We start from the raw sequence: 22,541 nt of genomic DNA on the forward strand, positions 1-22,541 counted from the left end.
GTTTAAAACCAGATGAAAGCCAGCCACAGAACTTGGGTAATTAATATGTGTCCCAGATTAAAGGGATGAGTTGGTCACCCTAGACTAAAGTAGCAGCACAGGAAATGACAGTGGACTGCAGCTGCTCCTGACTGGCTGCCAGAGCTGCAATTGGCTGCTGGCTCCAAATTCAAAATGCCTCTGGTACTGTCCACCATGCTGGTTCCCACACAGTCAGGAACACCAGGTGGTTCTCCAAGTATCTTTACTTGGAGAACGACAAGTATCAGCTTGCAGTGCATCAAAGGCCCACTGGTACTGATAACCCTTTATAACCGAAATATAAAAAAAAAGGCAGTAGACACACCCCGTTGACAGTATAAAGTTAATAAACATACTCAGATACAGTGTACTGCATTCAGTATGTGCGACCGGTGGTTGGGGAATCGGCTGTCAGAAGACCTAGAGGGACATCCCGATGAACACAATACTTACAAAGTATACTTACCCATGACCGTTTCATGCGTCAACCATTGCCACTTTTGTGTGTCGACCTTGTGCATGTCGACATTATTAATGTCAATCTATTGACTTTCAACCTATCATCCGGATCCTCTTTCCAGACCCTCAAGTAAAAGTGTGGTGGTGGTGTATTAGAAGTTCCATAGCCACCACCTCCATTAAGAACAATAAGGATTTCCTCCTCATAGACATGCTTCATTTTGTGATAGGCAGACTCGGTGCCCCAACAGATCCTGGCTCCCCAGGCAGCTGCCTAATGGTAGAGCCGACCTATTCAATGTGAACTCCATGAATCTTTCTTGGTACTACAATCCATACTTATCGATTGTAAGCTTGCAGCAGGGCCCTCCTACCTCCATGTCTGTTGTTACCCAGTTTGTTCTATCACTGTCTACAATTGTAAAGCACAACAGAATCTGCTGCACTATATAAGAAACTGTAAATAAATAAATAATACTGCAGGAGTTCGATGGCAGACTGCAGGTCTCTCATGGTGACTCGGTGTAGCCCGCAACATCTCTGATGTTGGACCCTTTGCTGTGTCTTTGACACGAAACCTCATATTCAATAAGAGACTGTAATGACTAGATATCGGACAGCGCTGGCCATTTACCAATCAGATTGCTACAAGTCCGCAGTGATCTGTTTGGTGAGTGACCCACTCTATCAGAGAGAGAAGTCACAGCAAGGTTAATTACACATATGTACTATGACAGGGTTAATATGTTTTTCCATCACAGCAGTTAAACAGGGATCCAGTCCAGGTTTTAGTTGCAGCTCAGGAATCAACTGCAGCCACGATGAGTTGCACCTGTGAGCTGCCTTTAAAAATGGTTTCTGTAGACAGGTCAAATGCTCCTGACGGTGGTCCAGCTGCCCAGGTGATAGGCTGGGGGTCTGGAATTACGATAGGAGCCTTGTGATATTTACCTGGATTGTTACTTTGACTGCTAAAGGGAACGTTGTAACCTGTTACTGCTGGAATACATGTGAGTGTCCAAACTTTTTACCCGGTCTATGTGATCTATCTCACAGTACTAACATTTTATTAAAATCAAGCATTTTTTATTCCCCTACAATTGTATCCAGCTAGTCAGATCACACGCGTTCATTCCCCTGGAGACTGTCCCATTGGAGCCTCTGACTGTTACCACTTCTACTCAGAATTGTGTAGGCACCTGAACATTGTAAGTTAATACTATAGGGAAAAAACATCCTTATCACCTATCATTAATAACCATGCCCAACAAGCTGTATTTCCATTGAGCCAATGTCTAGGTGAATGCGCTGATAGGGGGCCCCATGCTTAAGGGTGTATCCGACCTTTATAAATCTATTCTATGATTGACAATTTACCAGATTAAGGCACTGTAGAAAATGCACCATAGTCCTGTGCAGTATAATGTAACACGTATATTGTGGCAGAGGCAGAGGTAACATTGTTCCACATGAAGGTAATGTGGAACAACAGGATCAAGCTTTAGAGCAGCCGCAGCAGTAGTGGTACAGTAGGACTGATTAGATCAAGGCCGGGTTTTCCTAAGAACTAAGGTGAATCACTGTCTGCTAATTGACAACACCTGTGGTTTCCTGTTAAATGTTTGGTCAGAGCAGAGGGTCAGGGTTCCCAGTGCCAGTTAGTGGCTGGGCAATAGGCTGAGGGAATGTGGGGATTACGATAAGGATTGCTGGAGTATTGTACCCACTTTTTGAAGCCTATATGTTGCCTGCTGAAAAACCTGCCATTCTGTAACCTGTAAATTGCCGAGCTGTCAACCTTGTATGCTGTCTTTTGGTCCGATTCAGGTTGGCTCAGTAAGCTACATTGCAGCCTAATGAGCGCCTGAGACGCTGCCTGCAGCCCCGTCTGAACACCTGCCCCCTCGCTGCCAACGATTACCCTCGGTACCATGTGAGGGGATATGTACGAGAACACATCCCCTCCCATGCCTCCGCTGCAGGAGAAATAATTTGATTGTCCAATGACTTCTCGAGTGATTTCTCTGCCTTCGCAAATAGAAGTCAGTAAAAACTGACTTTTATATGCCTGTGCCTGGCCGAAAAACTGTCACAGGACGTCAGCGGCCCGACCCCAGCAGGCATCGGCCCACCGCCACACCCATAGGAATGCTCAGCATTTCCATGGGGATACCCATAAAATGCGGGGAATTCCTATGGACAAGCCCCATTCCTGCTGCCATCCGCCCCTGGCACGCCCCGATGTTTGCGAACTTCTCTGGGACTATGCAGGTCGCCGAAGCCATTCGCAAAGGGAAGCTGCGCATAATAGACCAAGTGTATTATGCGCAGTCCCCAAAACATCGGGACGGGGCCAAACTCGCTATATAGCGTGTGCATCAGAATGTCCCCTTTATTTCCATCCAGTGTATGTGATTCCATGTCGCAATGTACAGTATAGTGTATAATTCGAGTGGACAGTCTGGAAAACAATCCCTAGAGGATGGGGTGGGCCCTCGGAGAGTGGGACCACTGTGGGTTCCTCTCGTACCCCTGCGGTCCAGTCCATTGCTGCACTGAGCCAGTATATGTGCTGCAAAGCTTCCACTGTCTTTCAGCCTGTTATCCAAAAATCAAAGTATGCTTGCATTAAACAAAGGGAACTCATAAAACAAATATGCCAATTACATCAGTAATTACTCCTTGGCATGAACGTATGACAACTAATAATGATTTAAAAGCTCTTAATAATTGTAAAACATAGAATAATTATTCCAACAGCTGAAAGTCAGAGTATAAAATACGATCAGTTTTTAGTCTTTGCAGTTATCAGATACTGGGGTCAATCCTATTGTTTGTGATGCGTGCAGTGAGCCGTTGTCGCAGCAAGTTATAGTCGGGACCAGTACCCTGACTCGCACCCTTCGCAGGCTGAAATCAGCACGAATTTGAACAAAGTTGGTTGGGGAAGCATAAACTTTTGCTGAGTTCATGCCGCCGTAAAGTGCATACAATGCCGCGATGATCTTGCTGATAACAGGAATGACCCCACTGTATACATATAACCGGCCACCACCCCTGATTTACAATCACAAAAGTATTAAAATGACATCATCCTGCCCCAAAACGCTTAAAAAGTTGTCAAAACTATGATGTCACTGGAGAATGTAAACACAGCGACATAGGGGCAGATGTTTTAAAACTTGGAGAACGTTAAAGACAGGAGATATAAAGTCCCAACCAATCGGATCTTAAATGTCATTTTTCAAACACAGCCTATGACATGGCAGTTACAAGTGGATTGGCTGGTATTCCGGCCTAATTCAGACCTGAACATATAGTAAACCACTTTTTTTTTCAAATAGACAAAACCATGCTGCACTGCAGATGGGGCCGATGTAACATGTGCAGAGAGATTTAGATTTGAGTTGTTTTGTATTTGGTAAATACTGGCTGCTTTATTCTTACACTGCAATTTAGATTTCACTTTGAACACACCCCACCCAAATCTAAAGGGCCCTTGTGAGATTTTGTCAGATTTGACCCAATTCAGGTGGAATGGGTCAATTTATCCGACAAAATCTTATGTGCCTGATGTGTAGGACCCAATGCACAATCCCGTGCCATTGGATATAACCAAGAGATTGCAAGAGATTGATCCTCCTGCACATAGGATAAATCTCGAGTCAATCAGGTCCAACTTGTTGTAATTAACTCTCTCTGCACATGTTACATCTGCCCCACCTGCAGGGCAGCATGTCCATTTGAGAGAAGAAAGGTGCTTCTTGATCAGGTCTGAATTAGGCCTTTTCTCTCTTAATACCATCTCCCTCAGATGTATCAAATAAAAATCTGTACAGATGGGGGGGATTGGTAGTTGCTGTTGATGTGTCCATAACAAAAAAAAAACTTGCTGTTGCGCAGATCCGAAACATAAACTGCCCTTTTCAGAGCACCTGCAAGTGTGTGTGAACTCTCCTGCTGGAATATGGAGGGTTCGGCCGGTTGGAGCTTCCCGGAGCTGCAAACAGGTTTCTTTGAAGAAGAGAATGTTTGGTGGCAGCGTAGATCATAAACAGTCAGATTTCGGAGACCTAGAGAAGCTGCAGTGATGGTGTTACTAAAATATTAATCAGCTCCACTCTGTTACCATTTCTCACAATGTGTATCACGTCCTTGGTCTAGAAGGGTGGACTAAGGCTGCTGGAAATGCACATTACGTGAGAGTAGCATTATTAAGACTACAGGCAGGAAGTTATTATTCATTGATGTTTATAATGGAAAGCAAGAGTGTACAGACATTGTCGGATTACGTCTATCCTGCCAACTTGGTTTTGTATTAACCACCCAAAGAGCCCTATCTCGCCCTCTCACATACATCTGTTCTGACAGGGCATGTCCTCCAACACTGATTTCTTGCTTAGCTGGTGTTTGCGAGCTTAGGTAACAGAAGGCTACGGTTTCCCTGACCCACATGTTCTCCAGGGAAGGCCATTACTGTGACCTCAGCTTTTGTTACACCGTATTAGCAAGGACGCGACCTGGGTAACACGATCGTTGTGTTGACATTATTACATTTGGAGTCAGGGACTCTGTAACTCAAGCCGCTGTGATGTCATCATTTGCAGGACTGGGAAAAAATGAGGCTTTCAAGTGGAGATTGTTGGCTTGATTACTTTATTTATTACCAGGTTCTTATGTAGCGCAGCGAGTTCCATTGCGATTTACAATTCGAGACAGCAGTGATAATACAACACTGGGTAATAACATATAGTCATAGAGGTAGAAGGGCCCTGCTCACAAGCTTACAATCAATGGGTAAATAGGCAATGATACACAAGGATAGCGGTTATCTATTGCAGGAGTTATCAAACTATTTTGTTCTGGGACCGCGTCAGACAATAAAAATTATTACAGGACACCAGCAAGTTACCACAGAATGGCCGCCACATGTGTGGTCAGTGAAGTCGCCACTATTGTGACAGGGAGGCAGTGAGTAATGAGGGGGTGTAAAAGGGGGAAAGGGGATGGAAGAGGGAAGCAGAGGGTTTTTACTTAATGAGTTATCCCCTGTCCCCGTCCCCCCTCCACAGACACATTAATCTGATGGTCAGCAACATGGAGTCGTGACCCCATGCTGAGGTGATCGGGACCCACTTTAGGGTCAGGACCCACAGTTTGGGAACCGCAGATTCTATTGTATAGTGGTCAGGGCTATTTTTGTGCAGGCTTATTCTAGTTCACTCTTTCTGACAAAATATTCCTCAGATGGACAAACCCATGTGCACTGCAGGTGAGTCAGGTGTTACTTGTGCAGAGATAATTAGATTTGGGTGGGGTTTTACACCTGCCACAAATGCAGTGCACATGGGTTTGTCCATCTGAGGAATATTTTGTCAGAAAGAGTGAACTAAAATAAGGGCCACAGTTCCTGCTGGAGCCTGCACAAAAATAGCCCTGATAGTGGTCCACCAGATTGCAGAGGTTCTGGTGGGCTGTATGATACGGTGCCCCAGCAATGTTGGCCAGGGGTCAGGAGGATGTGAAAGTGACAGAGAAAATAAGGGAGGATATGTGAGGGCTGTACAGCGGGGATGTGATTGGATAGGAAAGGTTTATAAAGGTTATGTGGGTGGTTCTCGTATCTGATACACTGCCAGAAGAGGGGAGTTTTCAGGGAATGCTTAAAGGTTTGGAGACTGGAGGAGAGTCTTACTATGCGTGGGAGGGAATTTTACAGAGTGGGGGCAGCCCGACAAAAGTCCTGCAATCGTGAATGGGAACGGATATGGAGTGTGGATGAGAGATGCAGATCGTATTATGTCGGCTTGGGAAATATCTTGAAATAAGGGAAGAGATGAACGTTGGTGTAGTTTGGTTCATGGCTAATTTTCTTCATCTAGCCAGGAAGATTAGCCTCGCAGCTGCATTCCGTATGGATTGTAGTGGTGAGAGTCTGTATTGGGGAGGACCAATAAGGAGAATATTGCTAAAATCCATGCGGAAGATGATGAGAGCATGGATTAAAGTTTTAGTGGTGTCTTGTGTAAGATATGATTGTATTTTGGATGTGTTTTTAGATGCATGTAGTGTGAGTTTGAGAGAGATTGCATGTGGGGAACAAAGGGTGGTTTGGAGTCAAGGAAGACCCCACTAGGCAGCAAGCTTGTAGGGTAGGAGTGATTGTCGTGTCAACCGTGAAAGAGAGATATCGGGTTAATAACTACTATTGGTCAATGGAAATATAATTCTGTTTTTTAAATATTCAGTTTGAGGTGGCGAGATGACATCTGAGATGAGACAGCAGAAAGGCATTCAGTGACCAGGCCCAATACAGATGGTGACAGGTCTGGGGAGGATAGGTAGAGCTGAGTATCATCCGTGTACAGTTGATATTGAAACAGCTGATTAGTTTGCTAGGATTCAGTATGAAATCCCGGCGTTCAAAATCCCGATACCGGAATCCCGACAAGGGGGGACGTGGATCACCCCCCCTTGCGGGCTCGCTGCGCTCGCCACGCAGTGGGCCCGGTGCCTCGCTACGCTCGGCACACTAATTTATTCTCCCTCCAGGGGTGTCGTGGACACCCACGGAGGGAGAAAGTGTCGGGATTTCGGCGGTCGGGATTCTGAACGCCGGGATCCCAACTGCCGGGATTTAAACTGCATCCCGTTTGCTAAGAGATGAGGTATAGATAAAGTGACCAGATTGTTAGTCATCGCTGTCTCTGTGGAGTGTTGGGAAGGAATGCCTGACTGAGGTGGGTCCAATAAGTGGTGTGAGTTCTGAAAGTGTGTGAGGTGAGTGTGGGCAAGTCTATCAAGTAGCTTGGAGGGATGAGGGACTTGCACGCGAGTCTGTGGCAAGCATTAGCAAAAGTTGCCGTCGCTAACAATGCGCACATGCAGCAACTCTTTACCTGGTGCAAGATATAGCTCTGCATGCACCCATATCTACACCCAAAGAGCATGAAATACCGCCTGTCGGCACATGTTGGCTCGATAAAAAAAAAACTGAAAAACTCATGTCGACCTTTTTGACTGTCGACCTAGCCATTGACGACCAAATGCTTGTGTGGACCTTCCAACCCTGTTGACCTCAGCCATGTCGACCTATTCCACGTGTCGGCCTAAGCCGTGTCAACCCAATGTATGTCGACGTAATATGTGTTGACTTAACGACCGTATACCTCTGCCCCACAATTGCAGTGTAACCGCATGCGTGCCATATGTATGTAGTGGGAAGTGTATAATCCGTTAGCCGCCTCATGGCCGTATTATGGGCCATGTAACACCGTATTCTAGTCAGCAATCATTCACTTCACAAAATGGCTGCTACCATGGGGTATAACCTTTAAGGAACTGATACAAGTTAATATTACTGATTAATATTACAAAATATTTCAGACGCAAATGACGGTGCCATTTCCGAGTCTATTAAAAAAAATATACATAGAAAATAGCTTTGATTAAATATTCATCAGTTTTCTTATAATACATAGTAAGTACTTAGGGAATTGCAGACTTAATGTACCAGAAGTTCTGTAGGTCCTGGGCTCCTAATGTACTGGACGCAAGTTTATATATAAATGGAAGGTCTGAAATAATAATGAACAGCAATAAAGCTAAATAATTTAATTTAATTGGTGGACGATGATTACCAATTCTGCTTGATACAGTAAATATGCTAAGTGGATTTACATCATCAAGTGGACGAAAAGAAAAAAGGGTCCGATTCAGAACTGCTCGATGGGCTGCGAGTGTTCGGATCCCAGTGAGCGGGTAGCCTTCCCCTGCTCGCAGCGCTGAGTGAGCCAGGACTTTCTCAGCGCTGGGAAGGCCGCGGGGAGAAGGAGGCCACTGGTGACATTAGCGGACCTCACTCCCAATGACTAGGGAATGCCTGCGTTTTCTGGGAGACACCAAGATTACAGCAGCGGTACACCTCCAAACGTACCAGAGACACCCAGTGGCATCACAAGGGGGGTGGGGGCTGTTCACGGGTGTAACCCTTCCAGTGCTACAGTGTGCCTTTTAACCATACTTGCCTACTTTCAATTTTACCTCTCCGGGAGAAGCCTGGAGAGGCAACACGTCAGGGGGCGGGAGCAAGGCTGACATCACTTGGCCCCGCCCCCCATGATGGAAAACTATGTGATTTGCGGGCCGCGAAGAGGGGGCGGGGCTTAAATGATGCAAAATGCCGCGATCGCGTAATTTTAGCCCCGCCCCCTCTCCACGGACCCGCGATTTCAGGTAATTAAACCAGCAAGCAAGGGGGGAGCGGGGGCAATTACCGGATTTGGTGTGGGAGACTTGCCCACCTTCCCGGGGGGCCGGGAGGCGGACCGGATTTCCGGGAGGTTCCCGGCCATTCCGGGAGAGTAGGCAAGCCTGCTTTTAACCTGTAGCACCTGGCTCCTGTCACTTAGAAGGAGCCAGCAGCACTAGAAGGGGTTGTGACCCTTTTTCCACTACCGTTCCCGCGCAGCACAATGCCGGGTGGGTGACATCAGCAGAGGCAGGTGCTGAGCTGGTGCTGGGAGATGAGAGCATCTCCCAGTGCTGGCGATTTTCATTGAACGGGTCACGAGTCACATAGACCCGGATTACCTGTTTACATTGCACCGCAAGCCAGGTTGGATCTGTGTTTAACCCTGCTCGCTACCCGGATTGAATTGCAGAGTCGCTCGTCCCGGGTCATTTCAACTGGGTGCGTTTACACTTTACACACTCCCGTGCCAAAACCTGGGATATTTCAGGCGATGTAAAAGTAGTCTAACTTAGATAGGAGTTGAATTTCAGATGGGATGTTGTTTATGGGCAACCAATCAGATTATGGGCGAGATGTACTAAGCCTTGAAAAGTGATAAAATGGAGAGTGATAAACAAACAGCCAATCAGCTTCTACCTGTCATTTTTAAAGCTGGTCATTTATCACTCTCCATTTTATCACTTTTCAAGCTTAGTACATCTGGACCTGTATCTATTATATTTTAGAAGGTGTAAAATAAATAAGAAATAGATTCTGATTGGTTTCCCATAGCAACATGCCATGTGCACTAGAACTCCCATCAAGTGTCTATGGGGCAGGCCTTACGCCCCCGGGTGAGGTTGTTACGGGCTTCCCCTGCTAACCCACACCTCCTTTAATGAAGGTCACAACCTCTTTATGAGAAACCACACCCTCTTCTCAGGCGCACAAGGTGAAGACAGGAAGAGGGGGGTCTCTTGGCCGCACCAGGTGTGACTGACCCTGGTGTCACCACTGATGACACAGAGTGTAACTAAGCAGTGACTACCAGTGAGGTGCTCTGCTTACCCTGACCGCACATCACCGGTATGTTGCATCCGTACACACTGGCCACATATCATTGTATATAATGTGCCGAATGGCTAGATCTTCTGACGGCACTATCAGGCCTATGGAGATTCAGTCAGTCTGCGATTTTGCAGCCATGCGATCAGGTCTGAATTAGGCCCATTGTACAGGAGAATAACAGCTTTGAATGCATGTGCCCTGGGCTGCACCCTGCTGGTTATAAGTGGCACTGCATACTGTATTTTATTTTTTAATACTTCAGTTTTTTGGGAGGACAGGAGCTGCTCTATCTTGCATCACTATGAAATATGTTGGGCAGTGCAGGAGTCTATGTCTTTGATTTTGTGTGCGCTTGGTCATTACAGCCAGCTGACCGTTTGCTCTTTATCACAGGTTTTCTCAGTGCAGCGGAGATACGAGATGTGCTTGCCCCTGACCGGGTAACAACAGAAGTTCGCGAGTGAAACTGGAAACAACAACGTCCATGGATTGGCCCCCCCACTCAGCTCGGACTCGCAGTGGTGCCTGTGACTGTTAGATGTGGTTGCATTCATGAATGAAATCCCCAGTGAGCGTTGTGTTATGACACCGCCTACCACAATATCCTAAACAGGTCAGTCTCCTTTCACGTAGGACAGGGGTGTGTGCTGCTAACCAGCCAATCACAGGCGATATTGGGCAGCACTGGCGCTCACTCTGGCTCTGGCTAGTCCGAACGTTGACCCAACCTAGACTAACTTGCAACGACCCAAGTTTTTCCATTGTCACCTATTTAAATAGAATTTTAAATCGATTATAAAGCTATAGTCTACATTGTTTGTAGTCAACACATGAAAAAAGTCTACATGCAATCGACATTGTCAAAAGGTCTAGTCATATAAATGGTTGACACCAGAGGCGTTTTAAGAGCGACCTTTGCATTGAAAAGTGATATAGTGGAGAGTGGTAAAGTACCAACCAATCAGCTCCTACCTGCCATGTTACAGGTTGTGTCGACCGCCCGGCCCTGTTGACCTTAGCCATCTTAACCTATTTTGTGTGTCAACCTAAGCTCTGTCTACCTTTAGTGGTCTACCTAATGTATGTCGACCTTTACAGTGTTGACCCTATGACCCATACCTCTATATGGCTGGTTACCACTCCCAGGAGCCTACTTCTTGTTAATCACCGTGCGAATGGCTAGTGAGAGGTAAAGTAGCAGCAGGAATCTTTCGCTAGCAGGCTTTGCACACACGCATTGTGGCCCAGAGAGTGGTGTAGCTAGGTGCCATGGTGGCCGGAACAAGGGCGTGTATCGTGCCCCCCTCCGATTTGTAGCAGTTGGGGATCTTGCGTGTCGAAAAAGGGGATGTGGCCTAACATTATACCACACACCGTAATGCCCATTGTACATTTTAGCGAACTTTGTAATACCCATTACACATAATGCTGCATGCCGTGATGCCAATTACACACAAGGCCACACATGATGCCCATTACATACTATATAACAAACCGTAATGCCCATTAAACATTTGACACATAAATGCCACTTACCTACATGCTCATTGCTAGGAACTTCATGCTCGATGCCAAGGGGCTTCATGCTCGATGCCAAGGGGCTTCATGCTCGATGCCAAGGGGCTTCAGGCTCGATGCCAAGGGGCTTCAGGCTCGATGCCAAGGGGCTTCAGGCTCGTTTCCAAGGGGGACTATTGCTTGTTTCCAAGGGGGACTGAAATTGCGCATTGCCAAGGGGGACTGATATTGCTCGATGCCAAGGGGGACTAAAATTGCTTGTTGCCAAGTGGGACTGAGTTCTGCTGCATCCGATCCCCTGCCCGCCCAGCTCACCCCACCAGTGCTGCTTCTGATTGGCTGCTGAACCACAAGCATCTATTGGCTAGCGGTCCAGCGGAAAACTTGAATTGAAAATAGCGGCTGACAGTGGGGAGTGGGCAGGTGGGGGAGCGGGCGTGCACGGCTCCAGCGCCCTGTGATCTTTCGGCGCCCGGAGCTCGTGCTCTGCCGGCTCCGCCCTCTCTACCCCTAGGCCCAGACGCATGTACAGTTTATCGATAATCGGCCACTGGGAGAATTTGCACAGCAGCGATCAGGACTGAATGGGTCCCATGTTTGCACAATAAGTAACCCTTCTGTGTAACGTCTTGCTATATTGTCTCTTTAAGGCAAGAGCAGGGTTTCTATAATAGGATGCTGCAAACATCGGGACTCGTCGTAGTAAAGCTGATCTGTAATTGTCACCTTTGGGGAAGTATAGACAGACAGTCCTTAAGTTAAGGGATAATTATCATTGACAGTTAATTTTGCTCCTAGGAAATCCTAGGGAAGTGCCGGCTGTTTATGATTCTCCCCGGCACGCTCATCACCAATGCGTCTCCTCTGAGCTGGCAGCGTGCGTTCTGCTGGGATCTAATTGGAGGAAATCTATTCCGTAGCATTTGCATAAGTGAGATACTTCTGCTGCTGAGCAGCGTGACAATGAGAGCGAACCAGAATTAGTGACGGGAGATTACAAGGAGGCCACGTCAGCTGTTTAGACGGGAGCGAGTCATGCCGAAACCTGTAGGACCAAAACAGATGGAGCGTTACAGTCGCCTGCATATAGATAGAAGGAATCTATGTAATGTTCTCTATTTCAGAAGTTACAATTCCTTATATATTCAATCAGTGTTCACGCCGCTGGGGGTGCCCTGCAATACACAGGGGGTGATTCAGTCCTGATCGCTCAGTTCCGAATTCGCTTGAAAAATCACTTAATGGTGAGCGACCATCAATAATTTCTCCTCCTTGCGGCCATATGCGAGGGGATGTCTAAGCGTACTCATCCGCTCACATGCTAGTGCGGGGATTCCCTGGCCGGGCGTTTACCTGCTCACTAGCAGCGAATATATGCAGCCTAGTGAGCAGCTATGAATCAGGCCCACAGTGATAGTTATCTGGTAGCAGTGGGGACTCTAGAACATCAGAAAAAGGTGGAACCAATGATACAAATATATATAGGCCCGTGGCCCTGGTGCAAATTTGGGCCTGATTCCATACTTTTTGGTAGATCCCAACCTGTGAATTTCTCTACACTCATTCTGCTCATCTATTACCAATAACCAATCTCCGTCTTCACAGCTCCCTCTGTCCATATCCAGCAGGTTTAAAACAGATCATTTTGCTTTCACTTTCTGTTAAGCAGTAATTTGATCCGTTGAGCAGCCTCTAGTGGTCACTGACAGTACTTCACCTCAGAGGTGAGGAGAATATAGCCTATGCATCAGGACAGCCCATGCAAAGCTGCCTTCCCTACAGAGATCGCTTTAGCTGTGCTTACAGTATATGGACAAGTCCTAAACACAATCGTTTTCACCCCTTCCCCCATGTGCCCTGTGACTAGGACGCACAAGGGGACTCTGCTGATCAGTGTGTTATTTGACACTCGTACAGATGTAGTCACTGTTATTGCTGCGCCGTTCTGGCCGCTCATGTTAGATTGCCACTCCAAATTCACACCCGCAGCGCAGAATCGCCACGATTCGCTAGCGCTGCTCATTGGATCTCTAGAAGAGCGAATTAGACACACTCATTGTGATGGAATTACGCCAATCACCACGGGAGTCGGAGGTGGCGATTGGCGTGGCAAAGATGTCTGCAGAGCTCACTTACCCCAGGCGCCTCGTGTGGCGGCGTGCATTGAGGCTACATGTATGATATACATCTGTACAACACAGTACTTTATTCTTACCATTTACTGGTCCCTTATGTGTATGTAACGCAATGTATTTTTGTCTCTGCAGGCCCACCCTCTATCTAATACACACACACGGATACCAAGCGCGAAGACTGTGGCTGCCAGTTTTGGGAGAAAGGAGAATACACGCATCCACTCACACCTATACCCACATTCCTCGGGCCAGGAAATAACGTCAGATAATCAGGATGGGAGATTTGAACAGCTCAGTTGATTTTTACCCAAAGAACCAGCGGAGAGAACAGAACCATGCCGGAGGTTTTGGCTGCACTTTGCAGGAGCTGCGCTCTCTTATGGAGGTGCGAGGAGCTGAGGCCATTCAGAAAATACAAGATAATTACGGCGATGTGCACGGCCTGTGTAGGAGACTGAAGACTTCCCCCACTGAAGGTAACATCCTTACTTCCCTACTGTGCTTATGCCAAAATCCAGCTGTCGGGTGCATCCTATTGGCAGAATCCAATAATGTACCTAAAAGCCCCTAAAGAAGAGCATTCATCCTAATACCTAAAATACGGTATACACATAGGCATCGAGGGTAGAAAGCCCGATGTCACGCATATCGTAGGCAGAGAGGAATCATAGGCCAATGCATTGCAGGAAATTCAAAACGGAAACTGATTCGCACCCGTTCGCTAGGTCTGCATTTGTTTGCAGCCTAGCGAACAGAGATGTATACTCTTACATATCCCCTCGTATGTGCCCTAGTGGAGGAGAAATCATTCGATGGTCGCTGGCCATCGAATGATTTCTGCAGCCTCCGGTCTGAGAAGTAGGTCATTACTTACTTTTCCGATGGCCGCTGACACACCTGCGTTCCCAGGGGAATGCCTAGCATTTTGACAGTATGGCGGTCCGACAGGGGTATCCCGATGTCAGAATGCCGACTGCCGGTGCTCCGACAGGGAAAAGGGCACAAAGAAGCCCCTTGGTGGCTTGCTCGCTTGCCACGGGCTCTGTTCTCCCTGTATGGGGGTCGTGGAACCCCACAATGGAGAATAGCCCTGGTCAGTCGGGATCCCCCCTGTCGGAGCACTCGCAGTCGGAACTCCAACGTCGGCACCCCCCCGTCGGGCAGTCATCCGGCAACCGTTCACAAAGGGGGTCTGCACAAAATTCAGCCGTGCCAATTTCCACTCCAAATGCTGCAGAATATGGCCGGGAAGAAAGCCGGCGTTTGGGGGTGGTAAGCAGCCATTTTCTGGGAGTGTCAGGGGATATGCAGACGTGCATAGGTGTTTGATGGGAAGTCATGTGACGTCAGCTCCGGCCCCGATCTGACTGTTTCTGTCGCAGCCGCTGAGTAAGTCCTGGGCTACACACAGACTCCACACACTGGCGAATCATTTGGTGGTGAGCGGCTTGTGAATGGATTTGCAGACTTGCACGAGGCGGGATTTCACTCTGTCGGGGCGGCGTATCCCTGATCGCAGGGCTCTGCAGTTTAGCAGAACAGCGATCAGGTCTGAATAACCCCCATAGCTAATCCCCTGTCCCACAAACTCATGATCGTGACATTTACCTTTAATTGTTTCCTCTACCGGGGAAGTTCGATGAGGTGTTGCAGGGGTGGCGACGATGGGGTGGAGCCGGGCCTGCTGCGTCATTAGGCACCACCCCTTTATGGTAAAATGCAGTGATAGACGCTTATCTGAAGTGGAACCAAAATGGCGCATTTCAATATAACCTTTCAATAGGACCAGCCCCCCTCCCCAAAAACGAATTTTATCTACCCACTTCACTAAGAAGTGTGCAGAATGTGGGAGGGGTGTGCACTCTTCCAGGGCACTGCACAAAAATTGTCACAGTAGGTAAGTATGGACATTGGGGCTGATTCAGGATCAATCGATACGAATTCGGCACCAGCCCCGGTGGCAGCAAACCGGTTCGGCGAGTTACACATTCGCCGGGCCGTTCACTGCGGGGAGGGAGGGCAGGGGCCTGTAGCAGCGGAACGCCGGCGTTTTGTGGCCGTTCCGCTGTAGAAGCAGGCCTGGCTATGTCTATGGCTACGTCAGCGCCCGCCCCGTCTTTGGCGAACAGCCATCGAATGCATGCGAGGGGATGTGTTTGCGTACACATCCCCTCACATGGTATCAAGGGGATTTGGCGGCATGGGGGGGGGCATTCGGCGGGTGGCAGGTGGCGTTTGTCGCTGTCTAGCGAGCCAACCTGAATAGGGCTCATTGTCCCAAAAATAGGTTCCAAAAATCATCACTGTCCCATTGTCCTCCTTAATTTTGTGAACAGTTATACCTCCAGATCCTGGATCCCCTAAGCAGCTGCCTAATGCTAGTCTCGGCCCTGGATGAGAGAGGTGTAGGCGGTCTTGTAGGGGACCAGCTGCTGCATCCCTCCCCTCCCTCCCCCCCCCCCCCCATCCCTCCAGTAGCCGCACACAGTCATGTGGTCACATCCCAGTGGTTACGGTTTCCCCCCTCGTAGCATTTCATAATAGTCATGGCATCAGCTATACATCCAGCCCTCAGGGAGACACGAACTACAGCAGAAGACTCATAAACAAAGCAGGTTTATTAGCACAGAGATAGCATTCTGTGCTGGAACACCAATATAAATTTGTGTAATAAATGACTTACACAGAGAAAAGAGACATTTCTGTCCCCGGGGACCATCATCAAGGGATGTGCGCTGTCTGTATAATTCAATGATAAAATAAGACAAGCAGAACTGATAGGAGCTCGAGTAACATTAAACGTGAATGTGGCGTTGTCGTTAATGTCAGCAGGTCCCTAACGTATCATGAAACTGGTGTCTTGATGAAGTTGTCTCTCACTGTCATATTTATGGCTGGAACTGAGCAACAGGTAATCTGTGCACTGCGCTACTGTATACATCAGCACCAGAAAGCAGGGAAATACTGCGTAACATCATATCTGTATAGAAAGAAGAAGAAACGAATAGTTTGAATGCAATAGACACTTGTGATATTATACAGTACTAGTTATACGCCTGTCAAAATCCCTTGCACTGGCGAGCGCCGGCGATAGAGACTGGGACGAGCGTGCGTCTCACACGCACATGCGGCGGGGGGACGGGGGAACCCTATCCGTCTCCACTTCTGGGAGACGGACAGGGTTAGGGGGGGTGCGGCAAGGCGGCGAGGACCTGGGGCGACCGTCGGTGAGGCTGCGGGGGGGGGGGAGCCCTGTTGTAAGGGGACGCACGCACATCTTGCCTTACGGCGGCTGGCGGGGGATGGCGGATGGCGACTCTTCCGCCATCCCCTGCAAAGATGTCTCCCGCATCATCTGTACTTTAACTTTCAGCTGTGATTGTTTTTACTTTGAGCTGTGACAATTGTTAGCCCACAAACTCTCCACCCTCAGTCTCTATGTGCACCTACCACCAATCTCTGTCTTCAAAGCTCCCTCTCTCCATATCCAGCAAGTTTGAAACAGAACAGTGTCCCTGCAAACATTGCTTTTACTTTCTGTTATGACATCTTTTAGCACACAAAGGAGTAAACTGGTCCATCAAGTGGCCTCTAGTGGTCAGTGGTGGTACTTCACCTCTAAGAGGGCACTACGGATGGTGTAATGGTTAGCATTACTGCCTCACAGCGCCGAGGTCATGGGTTCGATCCTCACCATGGCTCTAACTGTGCGGAGTTTGTATATTCTCCCCATGCTTGCGTGGGTTTCCTCCGGGTACTCCGGTTTCCTCCCACAATCCAAAAATATACAGATAGGCTAATTGGCTCCTAACAAATGAACCCTAGAATGTCTGTGTGTGCGTGTACATGTGGTAGGGAATATAGATTGTAAGCTCCACTCGGGCAGGAGTGATGTGAGTGTTCAAATATTCTCTGTAAAGCGCTGCGGAATATGTGTGCGCTATATATAAGAAACTGTTAACCCCTTCACGACATATGACGTATATATACGTCATATGTCCGTTGAGGGGGAATCAAGCCAGCTCACGGAGTGAGCTGGCTTGATAGAGAGCAGGTAATGGCTGTATATTACAGCCAGGTCCCTGCTCTCACGGCCACGAGCGGCGAGTTCGCCGATCGTGGCCGTTTAACCCTTTAAGCACCGCGGGCAAAGCGCCCGCAGTGCTTAAATAGCTGATCGGAGGGGGGGCGCCCCCCTCCGGCGCCGATCGGGGCCCCCCGCAGCGCGATCGGAGGGTGCCGATCGGTTGCCATGGTAGCCAGGGGTCTAATGTAGACCCCTGTGCTGTCCGTGTATGCATACCTATTACATCCTGCCTCAGGCAGGATGTAATAGGAAGTGCATAAAATCACTACGTTCAGCCATAGAGCTCTATGGCTGAACCTAGTACAGGCGATCGCGCCCCCTAGTGGTCAAGTACACTAGGGGGCCTTGTAGTAAAAGTAAAAAAAAAAAAAAAATAAAGTTTAAAAATAAAAAAAAAATAATAAAATATTAAAAGTTCAAATCACCCCCCTTTCCCCATTTCCTAAATAAAAATAAATAAAAAATAAATAAAATAAACATATTTGGTATCGCCGCGTTCCTAAAAGTCCGATCTATTAAAATATAACATTAGTTATCCCGCACGGTTAAAGGCGTAAACGGAAAATAATCCCCAACGCCAAAACTACGTTTTTTGGTCGCATCGTCTACCCAAAAAAAAATAGCTAAAAGAGATCAGAAAGTCGCCCATATCCCATAATGGTATTAATTAAAAAGTACACTTCAGCCCGCAAAAAATGAGCCCTCACCCAGGTCCGTAGGTGGAAAAATAAAAAAGTTATAAGCCGCAGAACATGGCGACGCGACGCAAATTCGAAAAACCGTAACATTTTCTATTTTTTTTTTTAGTCGTAAAACGTAACGAAAACTATATAAGTTTGGTATCACCGGAATCGTAACGACCCATAGAATAAAGATAACCCATCATTTTAAACGAACTATGAACTCCAAAAAAACCGTAACCAGCGCAAAATTGTGGAATTGCGTTTTTTTTTCTTTTTACCCCACATTGAATTATTTACTGATTCCCCAGAATATTATACGGTATAGTAAATGGTACCATTAAAAAGTACAACTTGTCCCGCAAAAAAAAAGCCCTCATGTGTCTATATAGCCGGAAAATTAAAAAAGTTACGCTTATTTGAACGCAAGGAGGAAAAAAAAAAAAAATTACCTTAAAAGGCTCTGTCATGAAGGGGTTAATAAATAAATAAATAAATAAATAGAGTTGAGGAGTAGTTAGCCTTTATATATATATATATATATATATATATATATATATATATATATATATATATATATATATATATATATATATGCCAGGTAGTTGACCTGACTCACCAATATTTATCTTGCCTCTGGGACGAGATTAAGCCACTGAATGGCCCTGTTATTCAACCATATTTCAGGTTTCACGGTGAGATCTTTGGGTATAGAGGATTAATGGAACTAGCTGTTCCATTTAATGCTCAACTCCATTGTGTATTGTGGGGGGCGGCCAGCGATATTGGGAACGCTCCTTAATGCCCCCTTCACAGCCCACTTATGCTGTTATCATCCCCATGTTGTGCCGAAAGTTTGCAGGGATGGCCTTATAGCGTATATACTGTAGGTGTGTGTTTGACACTGTCACACCTATATACACTACAATACACTAAGAAAATTGTGTTGCTGGACGTTTGACTTCTGCATTGGGGAAAGTCGTGGATTCTTTTTTGCCCAATTTTGGCAATAGGATATTTTTAATGCCAGTTAAATTACATTTTCTCCTTCGCTTTGAAAGAAAGATGATCATTCGTAAGATGATAATTGCACACATTACGCATTGGGTTGTTACTCGAGACGGGCGACACATCTGCCTAGACACACTACAATTTTAACTTGCAATGTGATCATATTTAATGAGATCATTCAATGTGTCATAACCCAAAACATCAGAACTGTGATTCATTCTAATCTGTTTTCAAAGACTGATTTTTCCAGTATCTCAAGTATTAATTCAAATGAATAAAAGGACGTTACTGAAAAATTAAAAAAAATACCATATACAGTGGCTGATGTACTAAGTGATGAAGGGGAGAGAGATAAAGCACCAATCATTCAGGGCCATTTTTCACACTGGACTGAGTGGGATACTGCCTGGGGTTCCCACAAGCATAGGGCCCCAGAGCAGCCTAAGGCAAGGCAAGTAAAGAGTTTCTTACGGCAATCCCGTTAGCGTTGGCTGGTATTTCTCCTCCCCCTGTCCTGTGGTTGCACCGAAGATAAGGCGTGACATCATCACATCTGACGTTATCAGTGCGGAGCACCGAGAGAGGTGAGGTCGTGTAGGTAGAGACCACTCTTCACTGTATCAATTCCCATATAAGATTAAACCAATAGATAATAAGTGAAGTGCGCAGTTTACGTGCTGTGTCCGTAAACCTACAGTATATCATTTTATTCCTAGCTACGTGCGAACAAAGCTTATCGCAGCGTAGCGAACCTTGTCCGTGTATAAACACGTATAACCGATACCATTAAAGTGGTATCTTTTCGCAGTACTTAGTACCCAAATGTAAGTACAAAATCAGGTATTAATTCCTTATAAACCTTTTTGCTTATTGCGAATAAAAGCCAAGACTCTGTATAAATTTTCGGAATAGGGGGATAAAGTCCCTGTACCATATATTTCAGTCCCTAATGGACATCAGGGGGTTACAGGGATATAGAAACAGATAACAAATTATACAGACTGTTACACAATACAAAATAAGTTCCAAACTGACAAGGGAAAACAACAGATATAATAAATACAATCAGCCACACTACAGAATACACATACAGGAATGCAAATGTTACCGTCTCATCAATAGCGCTGGTGCAACCCGGTCTGAGCACATTATATTCTGTCCAGAATACAGTCCAGAGAAGAAGAGGAGGAACAGTGAAATTGAGTTTAGGTCGTGCCTGACCTCTTATAGGGCCTTATTCTGATCGGTGCGGATATTCCCGCATGCGGACGGACCGCCGATGTTGATCGTCTGCGCATGTGCAGAGGTCACTCTGCGCATGTGCAGGCGATTTCGCCGCACGGATTCTTTATACGCCGCACAGGGGGCGTAGAGGGGCGTGAGGGGCTACTTAGCCTCATTACCCTATGCATACGCCCCCCGTTTCATGGGCGTTCCCATGCAAACGCGGGGCGTATGCATGGTAATGAGGCCGTGACGCGTGGGTGCGGGGCGGGCATCTGACATCGCCGGATGTCAGCTGCCCGCCCCCATACATGATTTCACACGGACAAGTGTCCGTGTGGTCTTGTGTTGCGGGACCTGGTGGAGCGTGCGGCCCTGCATTCGATGTTCGGCGACCATCGAATGCAGGGGCAGCTCCCAAGACGGAGGAGGCGTATCCCCGTCCAATTTCATGCGGATCGCCACATATCCGCGTACGGACGGCAGGTGGCGATCCGTATGGAAGGCGGGGATTCGCCTGCACGGTTGCGGCCGCATATTCTGATCGGGCCGCACCGATCAGAATAAGGCCCATAGTGTCCAGATAGAGGGGGGTAGTGAGGGTCATTATTGGTCAGAAAATCGGATGTCGCTTCTCTTGGATTGGTGCAGGAGAATGCACCTAGGTCTCTTTGACTTAAGGTGTCGTCATAGGGGTCATAACTCATGCTGACAAACCTGTTACATCTGGATCTTCTGGTTACGCTGTCCTCGTGGTGAAATGTCCATTAAATATGTAATTGTTCCATAACTTTTGGCTGTTACAAGTTGCAAACTTTAAACCAGAACGCTGCGCATGAGAGACGGAACACATAGGTGCGAAATATGTGTAAGAAAGATCGTGTTTTACAATTTAAACTATGTGCTGCGGATTAAAACCATTTATCTATATTTTATTTGTATGTAAGTGTGGAATATGAATTTATGTGTAATAGTATGGCTGCGCACGGGGTTCGCATTATTATTTCACCTGATTCCTATACTCCATTTACGTAACTCTGCGAACCAAGATGGCGGCCAGACCATTCTATTGTGGTGTACATGCAACTCGACTTTGACAACTGCTTTACCCAGGGGCCCATAATGCAGTTTTCAAACCCAGCCTGCAACATGGCAGTTAGTAGTTGATTGGGTGGTACTTTATCTCTCTCCACAATACCACTTTTCAAGGCTAAAGGTGCCCATACGCTAGGCTATATAAATGCAATGTGCACACTTTTCCTGCAATTGTGGCAAACAATTGCTTTTTTGAGGGGAAGTGGTCCCACGTCCTGCCCAGGGCAGGCAGTGTCCTGCGGTGGAGGGGGGGGGCAGTTGGGGGTCCCCCCTGCTACCTGTTAAAGGGAGGAATAGATGCTGTGCATATGTGCACAGAATCTATTCACGGCAGGTAGGGGTATGGCCAGCAGCACACAGAGGCAGACCCCAAGCCACCACAGGGTCTGCCTCACCATTGTTACGTCACTGCCCCACCCCCTTACCGAGTCACACTTTATATACTGTGCCTGGTTCTAGTCCTTCTTTAATGTACAAAACCATGCTGTTTTGCAGGTGGGGCAGATGTAACATGCGCAGTCACAGCCGTCCTCAGGTGTGTAGTCCAGTGTCTTCGGACCCCCAGCCCCACCCCCTGGAGGACACGCCTCTGCTCCAGTACACAAAACCCATTTTAATAACACACTCACACATACTCTGCTGCAGAAGCCCCCACTCTGACGCAGAAGACACTGTTTTGGAAGGTGAGTCATTACAGACCAATTAAGCTAATTGGAAACTTCATATTACTTAATTAATAGAAAAAAATCAGGCTTTCTCTGGAGGTGCGTGAGAAAAGATGCGCTGATTTCTATAGAAAACACTGCGTCCGTTTTCAGTGCTGCAGATGAATAGCGAAACCCAGCATCCGCGGGAAAACCCTGTACCCTGTACCACGGAGTTTGTTTTTTTATTTCCCAACTTTTTAAAAAAACTCCCCCCTTTGAGTGCATGTAACAGCCACCTGTCCCATAAAGCTCTTTACACAGGTATGGGTCATAGGGTTGACCTAATTACATATTCCTTTTAAA

The 22,541-nt window shown here is 47.0% G+C and overlaps 1 protein-coding gene across 6 annotated transcripts in view; it reads left to right on the top strand.

Annotated features, from left to right (window-relative positions):
• Window positions 1–22,541, top strand: part of ATP2B3 (ATPase plasma membrane Ca2+ transporting 3) — a 241,887-nt gene that overhangs the window by 78,891 nt on the left and 140,455 nt on the right. For all 6 annotated transcript variants that reach the window (XM_083158705.1, XM_083158701.1, XM_083158700.1 and 3 more), the window contains 2 exons: window positions 10,175–10,394; window positions 13,567–13,910. In XM_083158705.1, coding sequence (XP_083014831.1) covers window positions 13,709–13,910 — 202 coding nt within the window. In that variant the 5' untranslated portion in view covers window positions 10,175–10,394; window positions 13,567–13,708. The remainder of the gene's footprint in view (window positions 1–10,174; window positions 10,395–13,566; window positions 13,911–22,541) is intronic.

This window comes from Crinia signifera, chromosome 9 (assembly GCF_055691185.1).
Source record: "Crinia signifera chromosome 9, ASM5569118v1, whole genome shotgun sequence".
Lineage (NCBI taxonomy): Eukaryota > Metazoa > Chordata > Amphibia > Anura > Myobatrachidae > Crinia > Crinia signifera.